The sequence below is a fragment of the Gopherus evgoodei genome, chromosome 9, assembly GCF_007399415.2.
Source record: "Gopherus evgoodei ecotype Sinaloan lineage chromosome 9, rGopEvg1_v1.p, whole genome shotgun sequence".
In the NCBI taxonomy this organism is placed as follows: domain Eukaryota; kingdom Metazoa; phylum Chordata; order Testudines; family Testudinidae; genus Gopherus; species Gopherus evgoodei.
Window position 1 is genome coordinate 33,468,764 of NC_044330.1, and position 18,190 is coordinate 33,486,953.

The window sequence follows — 18,190 nt, forward strand, 5'->3', positions numbered from 1 at the left end:
ACCACCAATAAGTCTAAAGATTCTAAGGGCATATCCTCGGGAAGATCAGTACTTAGACAGAGATAGAGAGCACTATAGCTCCTCCAAAGCAGCACTATGAAGTCCTCTTGTGCCTCTGTACCAAGTACTTCGGCTCCACAGAAGACCAGAACAACACCTACTGGCCATTCATTGGAATGCAGAAGACTCCTGGTACCATCGTCTCCATCTACATCAGCGTCTACTGCTCATCTTACCACAGTGGTACCCCCCGCTACTGCAGAAATTTAATTTCTCTGACGACTTACTAATCTCAGAGATGCCTCTACTAGGCACTGGCATGATCTCGATACTGGCCATGTCTCGGTCCCCTAACTTATGTGCAGTACTGAGGCAGTCTCCCCCAGCATCCATGACTGTTTCACCTCTGTCAAGCAACAATGAAAAGGATGATGAGGATTTTTATTCAGTGTCTGTGGAAGGCTCCCCATTACAATATCAAGAAACCAGCCACCCAGAAATTGCTGCAACCTCAGTTTACTGCCACAAGAGGCATGGCTTACCCAGTTGGTATGGATACTCTTGGCACACACACTTAGCACCACCTCAGTGGCCCTAGTGGGACCCACGGGCAGCCTATAAACACCAAGTCTCAAGGACATCTCATGTCACCTAAAGCGATAGAGAAGATAGTCTGCTTCTGCTTCTCTGTCTAGACCTCCTGATCCTCAAGAGAAGATGTTTGAAGAACAGGAAGTGAGACTAATAAGGAGGTTACTCCTGTGATGAACATCTTTGTCCTCTCCTGATGCTTTCCCCACCAACTCTGGCAGATGACTTCAGATAGCTTCAAAAGCTCATTAAGAGAGTAGCAAACTCGGTACAGATTTCGCCTGAAGAAATCACAACATAAGTTGCTGGACATCCTACATACTTCATCAGCTCACATTATGCTCCCTGTCAATAGGACCTTGCTCAGCCTAGTGAAAACTATATGGCAGACACCAGCCAAAATACCTCCCACATACAAAAGAGCAGACAAAATATTGTGTTCCCTCTAAAGACACAGATTTTTTATTTTCTTGCCCATCCCTGAATTCCCTTGTCAATGTTGTAAATGAACATGGCAGACAGCACCACGCTAAATCAGCACCTGACGACAAGGACTGGAAATGACTGGATTTATTTGGAGGGAAATCATATTAATCAGTGACCCCACAATTTAGGATTGCTAATTATCAAGCCCTTATGGCAAAATACAATCGTATCAACTACTCTAAATTAAATGGCTTCATCGAACATCTCCCAACTGATCAAAGAGAACAATTTTAAGCAATCATTTCTGAGGGTCAGCTCCTTGCAAGGACATAGTTGCAGGCCTCTCTGGACGTTGGTGGTACAGCTGCTCACTCCATCTCAACCACAATGGTCATGCAGAAAGCTTCATGGTTTCACCTTTCCGGCTTTCCAAAGAGGTACAATCCACTGTGGAAGACTTTTCCATTTGAAGGATCCAAGTTATTTGGAGAAAGAACAGAAGAATCCCACCACACATTAAAAGACTCCAGAGTCATGTTGTGTTCCAGGGGAATTTACACACCTACCAAAAAAAAAGGAGATCTGTTAAGTCACAGTTGGCACAGAGATCTCATCTGGCTGAGTTCCCTCCTTCCCAGAAGCATTATGAACCCCAATGGAAAAGACAACAGCAATAAAATCAAAGATCACTACCCACAATCTTCAGCATCACAACTATCTACATCTAAAAACCAATTTTGATGTGTTGGTCGAGGCCCCGAGTTTACCCCACACATATGTTTTTATTTGCTGCAACAACCCAAACATCTCCACCTCTTTGGCAACCGCCTTACTCTTTTTCGTCAAAACTGGGAACATTTAATAACCCTCCCTCCCCATCCCTCTTCAGGGATCATTTTCATGAGCACCTTTTATGTCAGGAAACAATTTATCTTCTGAACCTAGGTGCTATAAAACAAGTTCCCACTCAACACCAAGGGAAGGGTTTTCATTCCAAATACTTCCTGATACCTAAAAAGATACCTAAAAAGAGCAGCAATTGGAGACCCATTCTGGATCTAAGGTCACTCAAGAGATTTGTAAAGATACAACACTTCAGGATGGTTACTTTGGCAGCAGTAATCCTATCTCTGGACCAAGGGGAGTGGTTATCTGCCCTCCACCTACAAGATGCTTACTTTCATATCACAATCCAGTCATCCCACAGGAAGTTTCTAGGAGTCTGTCTGGATCAAGACTATTTTCAATGCAAAGTGCTCCATTCATCCTGTCGTCTGGACCCAGAGTGTAATCGAAGGTCCTTTCTGGGTAGCAGCATACCTTCACAAACTAGGAGTTATGATATTCATGTATCTAGATGATTGTCTGCTCAAAGTACGTTCCTTTGACAACACTGTGAGAGTCACACAAGACTATGAATCTATTCCTACAGCTGAGACTACAACTAAATGTCCAAAAGTCCACTTTAACCCCAGTACAATATCTGGAATTCATAGAGGCCTATCTAGATGCAGTAGAAGCAAAAGGTCCTGCCCAAAATAAGGGGGGAAAAAAAACCAAAAAAAAAGTCAGGTTTATTCTTATAGTTCCAACATGGCCAAAACAGACGTATCCATACCTTACTCAAATGGCAGTTTTTCTGCCAAACACTCTCCAACCCATTTCTCACTTCCTCTCTCAGGATGCGGGACTCATCTTCCACCACAGTCTTCAGGTTCTCCACCTCAGTGTCTCCTCAGTGTTCCAAAGTTTAGAAATGAACTGCTCTGAGGATGTAAAGGAGGTGATGTTACATAGCATAAAACTAACTACTCATCACATATACATTCAAAAATGGAAGAGATTCCAATTCTAGTGTGACTCAAGACACATTACTTCTACATCCTCTCCACTGCCACTTGTGCTAGCCTACATCCTAGATTCTAGGACCTAAAACTAAAAAAGTCAGGATTATCTCTAAGCTACATAAAGGTACATCTCACAGCCATCACCATCTTCCATCATAAAATAGATAGTTATTCTGTGTTTGTTTATCCTACAACAAAAAGGTATCTCAAAGGTATGGGTAACCTTTTCCCACAAATCAGATGTCCTGCACCAGCATGGGACCTCAACATTGTCCTCAACTGCCTTACAAGGTCTCCCTATGAACCTATGGCCACTTGCTCTCTTCTACTTCTCGCTATGAAAACCATTCCTAGTAGCTATCGTGTCTGCTCGGACAGCAGGAGAGAGAGGGGCACTGAGGCAGAGCATGAGATGGGGAGAGCACATGTGTGGACAGAACGACACTGCTACCTAAAATATCTGATCTGAGGCACACAGACGTGAATACACCTAGAATGGAGCACCCATAGTGGGACATGTCTCAAAGAACCAGTTACTGCACAAGATGAGTAATTCTTTCTTCACTTTGCTTCCAAAAACATCTCTTGCATGTATTTCTTTGAGTACCTACGCTTGTCCACTTTCATTAACTGGATAAAATAAATTATTTCTGCTTACTGTTATTCTTTCCCTTCTCCATCTCCCCCTCTTTTCCAGTGTACTTTTGTACACTTTTCCTTTTAAATCCATGCAAAGTATATGTGTGAGGTCTACAAAGCAATTTAAAAGCAGTTGCCATTTATCTATAGCTTGCTAGCATTGACAGTCTAGAGGACCAAATTCTGCCTTCTGATGTGTTTCCGCAGATCCCTTCCAAAATGAATGGAAGAATTTGACTTTATGACTATTAGTTTGGTAACCCAATAGATCGCCCTGAAATATATTGGTAGGCTGACCAAGTTGTGAAACTGACATAAAAACTTTTAAAGTGACATAAAGACATAAAGTATTAATCTGTCCTTTTAATATTTATCTATTGTGATAGGATTCCAGATTTATTATGTCCAGAAATGCTCAGTAGAACGCTGGCACAGATTGCCATTCCAGAATTTAACTAATGCATTAGAGGGAAAGCATTTTTGCTTCCAAGTTTCCATATTAACGTGACTGTCAAGGAAGAATAATAATACAGTTATAGCCTAGCCAGACGGCTCTACGCGCTGCCCTGTCTGCAGGCGCCATCCCTGCAACTCCCATTGGCTGGGGCATTAGTATCTCACATGCCGCAGATATATGAACCCCAGACATCAATAGCCAGTAGTTCCCCTGTATTGTTGGCAATAATCAGAGTTAAACTCCCTGGCATCAAAGCATTATGACAGATCTCTGATTAAATTGAATATGTGCTTTATTGTGGAATACTGATTGCTGAGCGTTTTTGTTTTAAAGATATAATGATTAATTATGTCAGTTTTTAAGCACAATAAAACGTAAGTTTATCTTACTGGTCTTCCTAGTACAAAAATGGCTTCCAGGCACATCACGAATTGAGTGAGCACCAAGTATGCTCTCTTTTGTTCATGCTATTTCTTAGACAAAATGTTGTAAAATTGTTTGGAGACCAAGAAGAATTCAAATAAATCTTTTTGCATCTAAATGTCCCAATATGTCAAAATATTAACATGGGATCTAGATGGAAGTCTTGTAACAAGTTGCTTCTCTAGAAAGTTAACGTTTTAGTTCCAAAATGAAGTGTTTTATTCCTATGACCTACTTTTTGCTTTTGTCAAGAACCTGCTGCTTTTTGTTGTTGTTGAAAATACAGTGATATGTTGGTTTTTCCAGCCCCTGGCAGGCAGAAGGCTATCAGGTTTCTTGGGGAGCATGCACAAGATTAGCAAATATTACACCCTTTAAGAAAGCGAGCATATGCTTGCCCCTGTACTGGCCTTGTGTTTCCTCATAAAGCATAAATTGCCCTCTATGCTCAGCCATTCTTTTTGGTATAATCCCATACCCCTTCACACCTTGCTCTCAAGTGATGCAATCACCATGAATCTGTCTGCATCCTGCAAAGATATGCATGGAAGGAAAAATTGCTCCTGGTGCAATCCATCACAAACAAGAGAACAGCTAGAAACTGGCCCATAATATAAAACAAAAATTCTGTTTACCCTGTTAAACAACATCTACGTTTTTCCCATTTAAAAAATTCATAATATGTCATTGGGAATTTTGCAGGACTGCAGGATCAGACCCAACAATTGCATTATATCACAGGTCTGAAGAGCTCTAAAAATTTTTAATTGTTTTTAACATTGGGTTCCATTTAGTCCTATACAGGAAGTATGCCCTTCCTCAGATACCCCGCATGTTTGATCAAAGAAAAAGAAACTGTTATACCATTTGGAAACTTTACTTATTTCTTTACATAGATAATACTTTCAATAAATTCAAGGCATGGAGTTTTCCGTTACAGTTAGACCAGTAAAAGCTAAGTCTGCCAGTAAAATCTTCTTGCTTATAACTAATATTTTACTGATGTTAATTTAGAAGGAATTTGTAGACAAATTATTTTGCACTAGAGCAAGCTTCCTTCTCTGGTTGTCGCTCCTACTATTCTAGTAATTTTGATGTTATTGGGGGTCGGGGGGGGAGAGATTGTGTTCACTTTTTGCAAAAATTCATATTAAAACTGTTTCCTAATAGAGCCATGTCTTTTGAAATCACATTCTGTGGGACCAGTCAGATCTATCTTGTATACTGCATACAGGGCCTTAACGAACATTCATTGAAGTAAATGAAAAATCTTCTATTAACTTATTTGGATGCTAGACTGGGCCCATAACTTGCTTATTCTTGGTGACGTTTTACTGCCTGCCTCCCATTTACTTGTTTAGCTACTCTGGCAAGGAATTTGTAACTAATTTTTGTTGATAGCTGAATGCTTTAGTCAGGCACCTAGCAACTGCTGAAGATTAGATTATCTCTGACTTAGCTCAGTCAAATGTGAAACTTAATGTGAAGATTTAAAATGGAAAATCTATATACTGTGTCAGAAATCAATACTCTTAACTAATACTTTCTCACTGTCAAGTGTTTATTAGTAGTATTAGACATTGCCTTTGGAGAACAAGACACTATCCCATGTTAATATAACAAAGGCTGTAGCAGAAAGGGCTTCTCAATGGTAAAAGTGGGGCTAGGCCTAGACAGTGGCCCTATGCTCTTAACACACATACATGATGACCATTTCACAACTTATTTGATGCTCATTGTCCACATGATAATGTGGGATTGGGCCTGAAGAGATGTAATATATGTTGTTCAGTTCATATTTGGGCCTAATTCTGTGTTTCCTATACACCCAGAATTCCTGTTAATTTCAGTGCTACTTTGAAGGTTATCACATCCCTCTTTACATCATCATTTATCTTTTCACAGTTCAAAATTTTAAAAATGCCTTTCCTGGCTATTATGACCTTCATAAAAATGTGATACCTAATATCAGACACTAACCATCTCACTGTGCAAAGCCTGTTAATAAGCCTGATGTTTTGCATCCTAACCAGAAGAACTTACAAAAAGTCATCTCAAAACGACTCATTTTCCTCCCATAGTAAAAGAAGCAAAAAAGGAGATAAAAATGGAAAGGGTCTGAGGCATTTTTCAATGAAAGTATGTGAAAAAGTCCAGCGTAAAGGAACAACGTCCTACAATGAAGTAGCTGATGAATTGGTATCAGAATTCACAAATTCTAATAGCCACTTGGCTACAGATTCGGTAAGTAGATGTGATGTTAATTTTTTTACTTTACAGCTATGCTGTCATATCCTGTTACAGTTCTCTTAGAATTCTACACTTGTTTCTGCCTTGACTTGTCATGTTCCACGGTCTCTTTCAAACAAATGTGTCTTGGGGCTATAGATCTAGGCCTAGACCATTTCCAAAAATATCAACATGCAGTATATAAAATAGGTTCCATTTTAAATATAGAATTAATACCACTGAATACCCTTTAAAATACAACAAAATACAGAGAGACCAGGCCGTCTTAAAATTGCAATTTTAAAATATTCTACTCACACTCTAGCCCAAGTAACTGAGAGTCTGAGGTGCTTCAGTATCCCTGAAATGGAGGACACCTGTCTCAAATGCACAATTTGTAATAACTAGGCCGACCGTAGTCTTAATTATGTGTACACAAACTGCACAAGTTGTTACATCAGATTAATCATTTTTGTCATGATGGAAACACGATTGAAAAATCAGTTTCTGTAGAAATAATTGTACTATAGGATATAATCATATTTTGATTGAGGTTATTAATATATAGGAGTTTGAGCAATTCAGGCAGTAAATTAATTGCCAGGATAAAAACATAATTAGGGATTATTTTATTTTCTGGTTAACTTGGGTCACGTTAACAGAGAATAATAATTAGTTTGGCAGGGCTAAAAGAGGTCCTTGGTGAGGGTTTGGAATATTAATTTTACCCTATACATATGAAGAAGAGAGAAAAACAAAAATATTGTGCATTCTCTTAACTCAGCAGTTTGAAAGTCCAAATGGTAAAAAACACTCTTCTCTATTAATACACTGATATACATATTTAAAAATTAGTTTCATTACAACTGATTTCTTAAAGGCAGTTACTTGTTTTAAAAACGTGTATAGCTGTATTTGTAAGGATACTCATCCAGCTACTAGTTTGAAGTCTTTTGCAATGCTGATACATTCTCCTTTTGTATCAGAAGTACTCTACTTTATGCACTTAGGACGCTTTGAGAACGATCTTCTGTTTTAAGTGATTTTTTTTTTTTAATTATGTATTCTAGTCTATTGGCTCAAGCATGTGAGGGGGACAAAATTAAGCCTAACAATATTTTTTTAATATGCAACATCAAGAAGCAGAGAGTGTATATTCTATTGTATTCACTGTTTCGGAGTGATCTCCCAGCTTTCATTCAAACCCCTTACTTAGTGTTTTATTCAACGCAATAGGATAAATTAAAGCATATGTTTTAGTGCCATATTGACTTCAACTGCCATTTTCTTTTATTCATATATTGTCTTCATGTCACTTGCAAACCTGTATAGGGAAACTTCAAGCGTCATCTTAACTTTAGCTTTTGCAGTGCTCTTGGCCTAGTTAATACTGCAGTGTGGTTTTTTTTGTTTGTTTGTTTATTTTTTAGCAGGCTTATGATCAGAAGAATATTAGGCGGAGAGTTTATGATGCCCTCAATGTGCTGATGGCAATGAACATCATTTCAAAAGAGAAAAAGGAAATCAGATGGATTGGCCTTCCTACAAACTCAGCTCAAGAATGTCAAAACCTAGAGGTAAGTGGAAGGGAGGGGAAATCCCTTCAGTTGCAGATGACATCCTGTGGTAATGGAGAAGTGTCACTTTGGAAAGAGTGTGTGTGTTTATATTTGCATAATAAATGTTTAAAAACATGAACTTTAAAAAAAAATCTAATTACTTTTTATCATTGCTTGTTAGGTAAATAAAACCAACATTTGATATTTAAATCCTCACTGAAATGTTTTGGTGTATATTCTAAGTATAACTACAATATGCTTTATGCCAATCTAAAAATCCTGTTTGCCTGATAAAAATAAGTATCAATGAAGTCATGCAGGGTGTAAAAGGGCATTCACCCCTTGAGTGTCTCCAAGCAGCCGGTGCAGTATTGCAATCCTGTTTCTGGCACCCCCTGTAGGACATCTATCTACCTCTGCCAGTCTTCTGTGGCTTGGTCTTCTGTCTGTGTCGCAGTCAAAAAATAACCCTTTCCGGGATAGCAAATAAGCAGTGTATCTGCCCTCACCAGGGTCTTCAGCTCTGGCTCTTGGACATTTATATTCAGCCCTTCACTTGGGCTTCCAAACAAGCCCTCTCCCCTTCTTTCGTCTTAGGTTACGCTTGTCCTCCCTTTTTCAGAGTTTACACCACTTTGTCGATCGGGGAACCAGGGCTCATGCATTACTCTGGGTTCCAGGCAGGCACCCCTGTTAACAGTAACCACTGTAGTGCTCAATTTTTGCTGCTACTTCCCTGGGCTCCTCCCACCTGGCCCGTCTTATCTTAACCCTTAGTTCAAGGACAATGTTCTCAAGTCCCTCTCTCCCCGCAAACCCAGATATGCAAATATGGCAGAGATAAACCCTGAATAATCCACAGGCTTCTTTGAGCAGAGAGGAATACCCATCCCTGCTCCTCTGGGCCCAGCCAGAGGCCGCCCTGCTAGGGCACTACAGATCTTTTTATCGGAACCTGCTGGGCTCAGATAACTGTTGCTAGTCCTCCTAGCTCTTGGAGGGCCATGTCTCTCTAGTCTGCAAGATGGCTGTTCCAGAGAAGACTTTCTAGGCAGGCCTAGAGGGCTCAATGTCACTGCTCCATTGCTCCTACATCACTGCTTCCTGGCACAGAGTGTAGTAGGACTGTGGGGCCTCCTGTAGGGAGCTGCAAAGGCCAGATACACCCATCACACAGGGCATGAGGATCTAGATTAAGAGCAGTCTGAATCAGTCATAAGTGTAATGCGGGCAATTTGTGCCAATGCTTTGGTTACTGACCCCAGAGAAATGGCATTGTTTGAAAGAAGTGCTCAGATATCTTCCATGGATCAGTGAGGAGACGCTCACTGCAGCTGGAGCTAAGAAAAAAAGTGAGGCTACAATTTGACTTCAAAGACATGTTTGTCAAAAGTAAAAGGAAAGGCTGAATGGGTTTCACATTGGAACTTCATCAAGTCATTCTGTAAGAAAGATACAGAATCCTGGAAGTAGACTCAGGCAGGTAATTGAGAACAGGCTGCCACCAGGCACAATTTCCACATCTTCTATTCAACTTGCAGTGTTTGCAGGGAAAGGTGGCATCAGCTTTCCTAGTTAAGAAGTATAATGACAGCATAAGCCAGAGTCTGAAGGATCAGTTATATCAATGGGAAGATCATTTCATGATGCTCCTCAATTGTCTGTTGCCTGCTGTCCTCTTCCATTTGAAGATGAGCAGGAAGTTCCAGTAGAGCTTCCAGTAGAGCTACCTTTCTTCATCCAAGAAGAGATTCAAATCACAGTCCACAAGTTGAAGTCTGAGAACGCGCCAGGGGTTTGTAACGTCACTGCACAGGCTCTTCCAGGTCATCTGGAACTCTAATATCACACCTGATGAATGGAAGAAGGGTGTTATTCTGCTTTGTTTAAAAGGGCAATGAAGCTGAATGTAGCAACTAAAGAAATATTAAGCTGTTGTTGGTCTCGGGGAAAGTCTTTGCTTCTGTCTTAGTATCTCAAATCAATGTTCAAATCTTATGTTCTAATGATGCATTTCATGACATAGGCTGGGATACTGAGTTTGGGTTTAGGTCTGGTCATTCCATTGTTGACCAAATATTTAACTTTAGACAGCCTTTTGAGAAAATGGCTGAATATGATAAACTGTGTACAGCACTTTGCATAGACTTCCATCAGGCCATTCGCTCAGTGATTTGAGCAAGCTCGTGGGACCTGATGAGGCAACTAAACATCTCTAGGAAGACTGGTCATTAGAAGAAGAACTCTATAATGGAATAGGAGCTGTGTTCAAGTCAATGGCAGGTACGCAATATGGTTTCCTATCTCTGCAGGAGTTCAGCAAGGCTGAGTTCTGTCATAATCCATTGTTCAATGTTGGCATTGGTTGTTTGATGAATAAAGCTTGAGGAGGCAACTGTTGTTGGTGTTGAGCTGAACGTAATTCTATTTTGAGATCTCAAACATGGTAGTGACATTCACTTGTTGGCTTAGTTTGGTGAATCGCTGCAGCTCACAGCCAGTCTGGTTGAGTCAGAAGCAGTGTGCACTGGTCTGGTTATTAATCCAGATAAAACTATGACCATTGCCATCAAGCAGCCTCCAGCACCAGATTACAACCAGCACAGTATTAACCTGTTCAAATAAGATAGCGGCTGCTGAAGGATGGTCAAAAGATGTGGATGCTTAAATAAACAGCAGCATCTGCAACCATGTTTTGGGCCCCTCTGTGGCCTCTGAAGACATCATGACTTGAAGCATGCTACGAAGCTGCAGATCTATAGAATCATGCTTATCTCAGCCCTGTTGTACAGAAGTGAAACATGGGGGCTGAAGAACTCTGGGTTGACATTTTTTATTCTTGTCATCTCCGTCAGCTGTTCCATATCAAGTGTCAGGACAAGATCAAAAATTAGAATATTCAAAGCCAAACTCAGCAACCATCTCCACCATTGATTCCATTTCAGCAGCTTTCTTGGTATGGACATATTATTACAAGGCAAGATCAAGAAATTCCAAAGTCTATGTACCAAGGAATGCCACTACACAGCGGGTGATCATGTGGGTGCCATAAACTTTGGTGGCCCAATAAGATTGCCAGTAGCCATAAACTGAACATATCGCTAAAACAATTCAAGCAATTTGCCAGAACTCAAGCCAGCCTTGATTTGCAGAGGGGGCCAAGTCCCTTTGGTATTTGCCACAGTGGTGATGATTTGTTTAGAAAAAGAATTTACTGAGGAGTAAGTTTATCTAGCTATTGATATGGATGATAGAAAACCTCTTTAAAAGGAATATCATACAGGGATGCTGAACAATATTTGCTTATCAGGAAAAGTCAGAAATATTTTTAAAATTGCCTGTTGAATCTTTTGTCTGGCATTTTCAGCAGGGAGAAAACTGTCATTTTGTTGCAAAGATGCCAAACTTTCTCTGTGAAAATGTCATTTGCCCTGTGGATAATAGTCATGTATCTTGCACAAGACAAATATCACAATGTTTGCACCAAAACGTTGCACTGACTAGCAGAAAATACAACATATCAATCTCTATCAAATTTGTGAATTTTTGCAATTACTTGAATAAATATCTGGTTCTTCTTCGAGTGCTTGCCAATATCGATTCCAATTAGGTGTGCGCGTGCCGTGTGCATGTTCGTCGGAAGATTTTTACCCTAGCAACACTCGGTGGGTCGGCTGGGTCGCCCCCTGGAGTGGCGCCGTTATGGCGCTGGATATATAGCCCTGCCGACCCAATAGCCCTTCAGTTCCTTCTTACCGCCCGTGTTGGTCGTTGGAACAGTGGAGCACGGCTTAGCTGATCACCTCCCTAGCTACTCGTAGTTTTCTCGTTGTTGTGTATATAGTTCAATTTTCTATACTTGCAGTTAGTTTATTTTCTTTAACATAGTTAGTGTATATAGTTAAGAGCGGTTCGGGGATTAGCCCCTTCCCCTCATCTGGTGCCAAGGCCCATGCCTGCTTCACCGGGTTTCAAACCGTGCTCGGCCTGTCACAAGCCGATGCCTACAGAAGATCTTCACGACTCCTGCCTCAAGTGCCTCGGGGAATCCCACCTCGCAGATAAGTGCCGCACTTGCAAGGCCTTCAAGCCGCGGACCAAAAAGGAGCAGGACTTTAGTCTCAAACAGCTCCTGACGGAGGCAGCTCTTACTCCTCCACTCTCGGCACCAAGCACCGGACAGTCTGCACCGGGGAGAAGCGCATCTTCGGCACCAGAGCACACCGGTACCGCTAAGGCCCCTTGGCACCAACCATCACCAGCCCAGATGTGTGCTCAGCACCGCTCCCTCTCCCTGAAGGTCAAAAAACATCAGACTCCTGCATCTTCCTTTTCCACGTCGCAGTTGGAGCACCCGCCTAAGTCGGACCGCCCAGCACCGACAACTGCCATGGCACCGACAACTTCAGCACCGTCAATTCCGGTTCCGCAAGAGCCGTCAAGTCCGGTGCCTGACAGCTCCCCGGCACACGCCATGGTTGAGCTTACTATTCCCTCCACGCCGGAGACATTCTCTACGGCAAGGGAACTGATTGCACTGACAGAGTCTGCGCTGCCTCAACCCCCGGCACCGCCGGTGCGGGTTATATAGTCCATAGGCAAGCCTGCCCTACTGAGACCATCCTCCGTCGACACCGCTGAGAGGCACCAATCACGATCGTGGTTCAGCCGGCGTTCTCGGTCCCATCGCTGATCCTGGTCCCGACACCGCTCGCAGTCCCGGTACCGTTCTCCATCTCGGTACCGGTCACACTCGTGGCACCATTCAGGACCCCGTTCGCTGGCCTGGTACTCTCGGTACCGATCAAGCTCATGGCACCACACCTCTCGCAGCCGCTCCCGGCATCAAGCTTCGAGGTCCCGGTCGACCTCCCAGCACCGTTCCGGTTGCAGGTCCCCGTCTTGTTCCCGGTACCGCTGTGGCGCCCGGTACCGCTCTCCGGTGCAGCGTACAGACAGACTATCCAGGGATGGAGACCATTCTCAGGAGTTTTCAGCTCCTCCTTGGCCGTCTCACCATGCATCTATGTCATCCCATGCGGACAGTGCTTCCTATGCACAGGACCATGACTTAGATGTACCCAGCCGTGTCTTCCAAGAGACCCAGGCTCAAGACCAAGGACCTCATCAGTGGACCTTCTGGACGCCTTGGGCATAACACCAAGCCCAAGGTGGACCTCTAGTGCCATCACACTCCGTACCGTCGGAGCACTGGCTGCCAGAGGCTACTGTTAGCCGCCCTCCTCCTGTGGGTACGGAGGACGCTCCAATTCAGGCACCAGATCCTCAGGTCCCACCGGAGCCGGACATCGCCCAAGTCCACGAGACAACGGAGGACCCGATTGTCCCTGGCCTTTCTTCTTCCTCTTCTCTAGATGAAGTGGTGGCAGGGACATCCTCCTCAGGCCCTCCTCCAGTTGATCTAAGGTCACATCAAAACCTCCCGAGATGGGTGACCCTGAATATGAACCTCCAGGTGGAGGAGGTTCTGGAGATAGATGACCCGGTGGTAGATATTTTGTCGGCTGACACTCCCACAAGGGTGGCCTTACCGTTTATTCGGATGATCCAAGGGAAGGCTGATACCATCTGGCAGTCTCCAGCATCTATTCCGCCCACGGCTAGGGGAGTTGAGAGGAAGTATATGGTGCCCTCTAAGGGGTACGAGTACCTGTACGTACACCCTGCTTCGTCGTCGTCCAGTCGGTTAACGAAAGGGCTCGTCATGGCCAGCAAGCCCCTGCCCCAAAAGCAAAGGAGGCTAGGCACATGAATTTATTGGGACATAAAATCTACTCTGGGAGGGCCTCCAACTCAGGGTGGCAAACCAGCAAGCCCTGCTTAGCCACTATAACTGTAACACCTGGGTGGCGGTTGAGAAATTCACAGAGCTAGTCCCCTAAGACTCACGTCAAGAGTTTGCGGCCCTTTTGGAGGAAGGAAAGAAGGCGAGAACTTCTCTCTAGGCCTCGTTAGATGCAGCCGACTCCGCAGCCAGAACTCTGGCTTCAGGAATTGCCATGAGGTGCATATCATGGCTTCAGGTGTCAGGCCTTCCACCTGAATTGCAGCATATGATACAGGACTTGCCCTTTGAAGGTCAGGGCCTATTTTCGAAAAAGACTGACCCTAGGCTGCAGAGTCTGAAGAATGATAGGGTGATCATGCGCTCGCTCGGGATGCACACACCGCAGACTCAGCGCAGACCCTTCTGGCCCCAGTCTCAGCGCCCTTACCCTCTGCCTAGACAGCTGCAGGACTTCGGCAGGAGGCGTGGCCGAGGCAATCGTAGACGGCAGTCCGGACCCCAAGGGGGTCAGAACCACGGCCCCGCCAAACCACCCGCAGGACCTAAACCAAACTTTTGAAGGCGCGCCCCAGAGCGACGTACCAGTTGTTCAACAGGATCCTTTCCCTCCATTTTGCAACCGCCTCTCCTCTTTCCTCCCTGCGTGGACCCAACTAAGTTCAGATCGTTGGGTCTTATGCACGGTAGAATTTGGATACCGCCTTCAGTTTATTTCACCTCCCTTACCCCCCCATCCTAGTCCCTCTTCAGGGACCCCTCTCACGAGCAAATCCTCTTGCAGGAGGTACGGTCCCTCCTTGCCATGGGAGCGATAGAGGAGGTACCAGAGGGCTTGAGGGGCAAGGGCTTCTACTCCTGCTGTTTCCTAATCCCCAAGGCAAAGGGAGGTCTCAGACCAATTCTAGACCTGCGGGGACTCAACAAGTTCTTGATAAAGTTGAAGTTCTGCATGGTATCCCTGGGGACCATCATCCCATCCTTGGATCCTGGAGACTGGTATGCTGCCTTCGATATGAAGGACGTGTATTTTCACATTGCCATTTATCCTCCACACAGACGGTACCTCAGGTTCTTCTTCGAATGATTGCTCATATCCATTCCAGTTAGGTGTGCGCGCCATGCGTGCACGTTCGTTGGAAGATTTTTACCCTAGCAACTCCGTTGGGTCGGCAGGTCGCCCCCTGGAGTGGCACCGCTATGGCGCCTGATATATACCCCTGCCGGCCCGTCCACTCCTCAGTTCCTTCTTACCGCCGTGTCGGTCGCTGGAACTGTAGAGCGCGGCATAGCTGTCCTCCACGTACCTAGCTTCTCCTTGTTCACTTGTTGTATATAGTTATCGTTAGTGTATAGAGTAATTAGTTCATAGTTGTCAATTAGTTATTGTATAGAGTTTAGCGGGTTCAGGCTCTAGCCCTTCCCCGCACCTGGTGCCCGGGCTCATGCCCGGTTCGCTGGGATTCAAGCCGTGCTCAGCTTGCAAAAAGCTGATGCTCACAAGCGATCCCCACGACGCCTGCCTAAAGTGCCTGGGGGAATCACACATATCTGAGAAGTGCCGCATTTGTAAGGCCTTCAAGCCGCAGACCAAGGAGGAGAGAGACCATCGTTTGAAGACTCTCCTTATGGAGGCAGCTCTTAACCCTCCTTCCTTGGCACCGAGTGCCGACACCGCGCTGGCACCGGACCGCACTGGCGCCGTGAAGATGCCTCGGCACTGGCCTTCCCCGGCGCAGGATACTGACAGAAGAACATCAGCTGCCTCTACTCCTGTGAAGCAGACTCATGCGGACTGCCCGGCACCGACTCCTGCTGCGGCCCCAACGCCAGTGATACCGTCGACTCTGGGCCCGAGAGGTCCATCGAGTCCGGTGTTGGTGAGCTCCTCGGTGAGACCCATGGTCGAGCTGACGGTCCCCTCTACGCCAGAAACATTCTCGTTGGCCAGGGATTTTATCGCAATGACCGAGTCTGCTCTGCCTCAACTCCCGACACCGCCGGTGCGGGTTCTTCAATCTAGAGGCAAGCCAGCAGCCATGAGACCTCCGTCCCTGGAATCGGCGGGCTGGCACCGATCTCCACCTAGGTCCCGGCACCGCTCCAGGTCCCGTGGAAGATCTCGATCAAGGCACCGCTCGCAGTCCTGGCACCGCTCACCACAGCAGTACCAGTCGTACTCGCGGCACAGATCCACCTCCCGGTACTCTCGGCACCGCTCCGGTTCTAGTCATCACTACTGGCACCAAGACTCCCACAGCCGCTCGCGCCATCAGCGTTCCCGGTCGACCTGCCGGCACCGAGCTGGTGGCAGGTCCCGGTCGCGATCTCGGCACTGTTATGACTCCCGGTACTGGTCTCCGGCACCGAGGGGGTCTCCACCAACGGGGGCGAGGGACCCATACCAACCTCGTTCGGGCCTCCCCCGGCCGTCCTACCAGCCATCTGTGTCCTCTCAGGCGGATAGTTTATATGCCCTGGACACAGATGTACCTATTCTTCTTCGAGTGATTGCTCATATCCATTCCAGTTAGGTGTACGCGCCGCGCGTGCACATTCGTCGGAAAACTTTTACCCTAGCAACTCAGTGGGCCGGCAGGTCGCCCCCTAGAGTGGCGCCACCATGGCGCTTGATATATACTCCTGCCGGCCCACCCGCTCCTCAGTTCCTTCTTACCGCCCGTGTCGGTCGTTGGAACAGTGGAGCGCGGCTTAGCTGACCTCCACTTCCCTAGCTACTCGTATTTCTCGTATATAGTTATGCAGTTATAACCTTTTTATATATATATTTGTATAGTTATACGTGTTTCTTTGCTAACATGATTAGTTTAGTTAGCGGGGTTCAGGAAGTAGCCCCTTCCATGAGCCCAGTGCCGGAGCCCATGCATGGCTCACCGGATTTTAAAATGGGCCCGGCCTGCCAGAAGCCGCGGCCGAAGGGAGACCTACATGACTCCTGTTTGAAGTGCCTCAGGGAATCACACTTGACAGCTAAGTGCCCCATTTGCAAGGCTTTTAAGCCGAGAACAAAAAGGCGCGGGACTTTCACTTACCCCTCCACCTTGGGCGCCGAGCGATGTTCAAGCGGCGGGCAGAAGCGCCTCCTCGGCACCGGACCCCGCCGGTACTACCAAGGCCTTTCGGCACCGGCCGTCGCCGGCACCGATGTCGACTCGGCACCGCTCCCTTCTTCCGAGGTCGAGAAAGCCTACGATTCCTGCTGGTGCCTGGCGGCTCCCCGGCACGCGCCGTGGTTGAGCCCCCTGCTCCCGCTGCTTCCGTGCCACCTGCATCGCAGCCAGAGAGCTCGCCTAAGTTGCATTACCCGGCACCGACAGCTGCAGAGGCACCGATGACATCGGCACTGTCGATTCCAGTCCCCCAGGGCCACTGAATCCGGTGCCTGGCAGCTCCCCGGCTCGCGCCGTGGTAGAGCTTACTGCTCCTGCTGCTTCTGTGCCAACTGCACCGCAGCTAGAGAGCTCGTCTAAGATGGTTCGCCCGGCACCGACGACGTCGGCACCGTCGATCCCGGTCCCACGAGGGCCGTAGAATCCGGTGCCTGACGGCTCCCCGGCACGCGCCGTGGTTGAGCTACTGCTCCTGCTGCTTCCGTGCCAGCGGCACCGCAGCCAGAGAGCTCGTCTAAGTCGGATCGCCCGGCGCCGACACCTGCTACGGCACCGATGACGTCGACACCGTCGATCCCGGTCCCACAAGGGCCGTAGAATCCGATGCCTGACGGCTCCCCGGCACGCGCCGTGGTTGAGCTACTGCTCCTGCTGCTTCCGTGCCAGCGGCACCGCAGCCAGAGAGCTCGTCTAAGTCGGATCGCCCGGCGCCGACACCTGCTACGGCACCGATGACGTCGACACCGTCGATCCCGGTCCCACAAGGGCCGTAGAATCCGGTGCCTGACGGCTCCCCGGCATGCGCCGTGGTTGAGCTACTGCTCCTGCTGCTTCCGTGCCAGCGGCACCGCAGCCAGAGGGCTCGTATAAGTCGGATCGCCCGGCACCAACACCTGCTGCGGCACCGATGACGTCGGCACCGTCGATCCCGGTCCCACAAGGGCCGTAGAATCCGGTGCATGACGGCTCCCCGGCACGCGCCGTGGTTGAGCTACTGCTCCTGCTGCTTCCGTGCCAACAGCACCGCAGCCAGAGAGCTCGTCTAAGTCGGATCGCCCAGCACCGACACCTGCTGCGGCACC

General features: G+C 46.6%; 1 protein-coding gene across 8 annotated transcripts in view; it reads left to right on the forward strand.

The window, feature by feature from the left end:
• TFDP2 (transcription factor Dp-2) overlaps positions 1-18,190 on the forward strand; it is a 196,567-nt gene that overhangs the window by 145,448 nt on the left and 32,929 nt on the right. For 7 of the 8 annotated variants that reach the window (XM_030575520.1, XM_030575513.1, XM_030575517.1 and 4 more), the window contains 2 exons: positions 6,465-6,627; positions 8,043-8,189. In XM_030575520.1, the coding sequence (XP_030431380.1) occupies positions 6,465-6,627; positions 8,043-8,189 (310 nt within the window). The remainder of the gene's footprint in view (positions 1-6,464; positions 6,628-8,042; positions 8,190-18,190) is intronic. The other variant, XM_030575516.1, reaches the window with a different exon arrangement.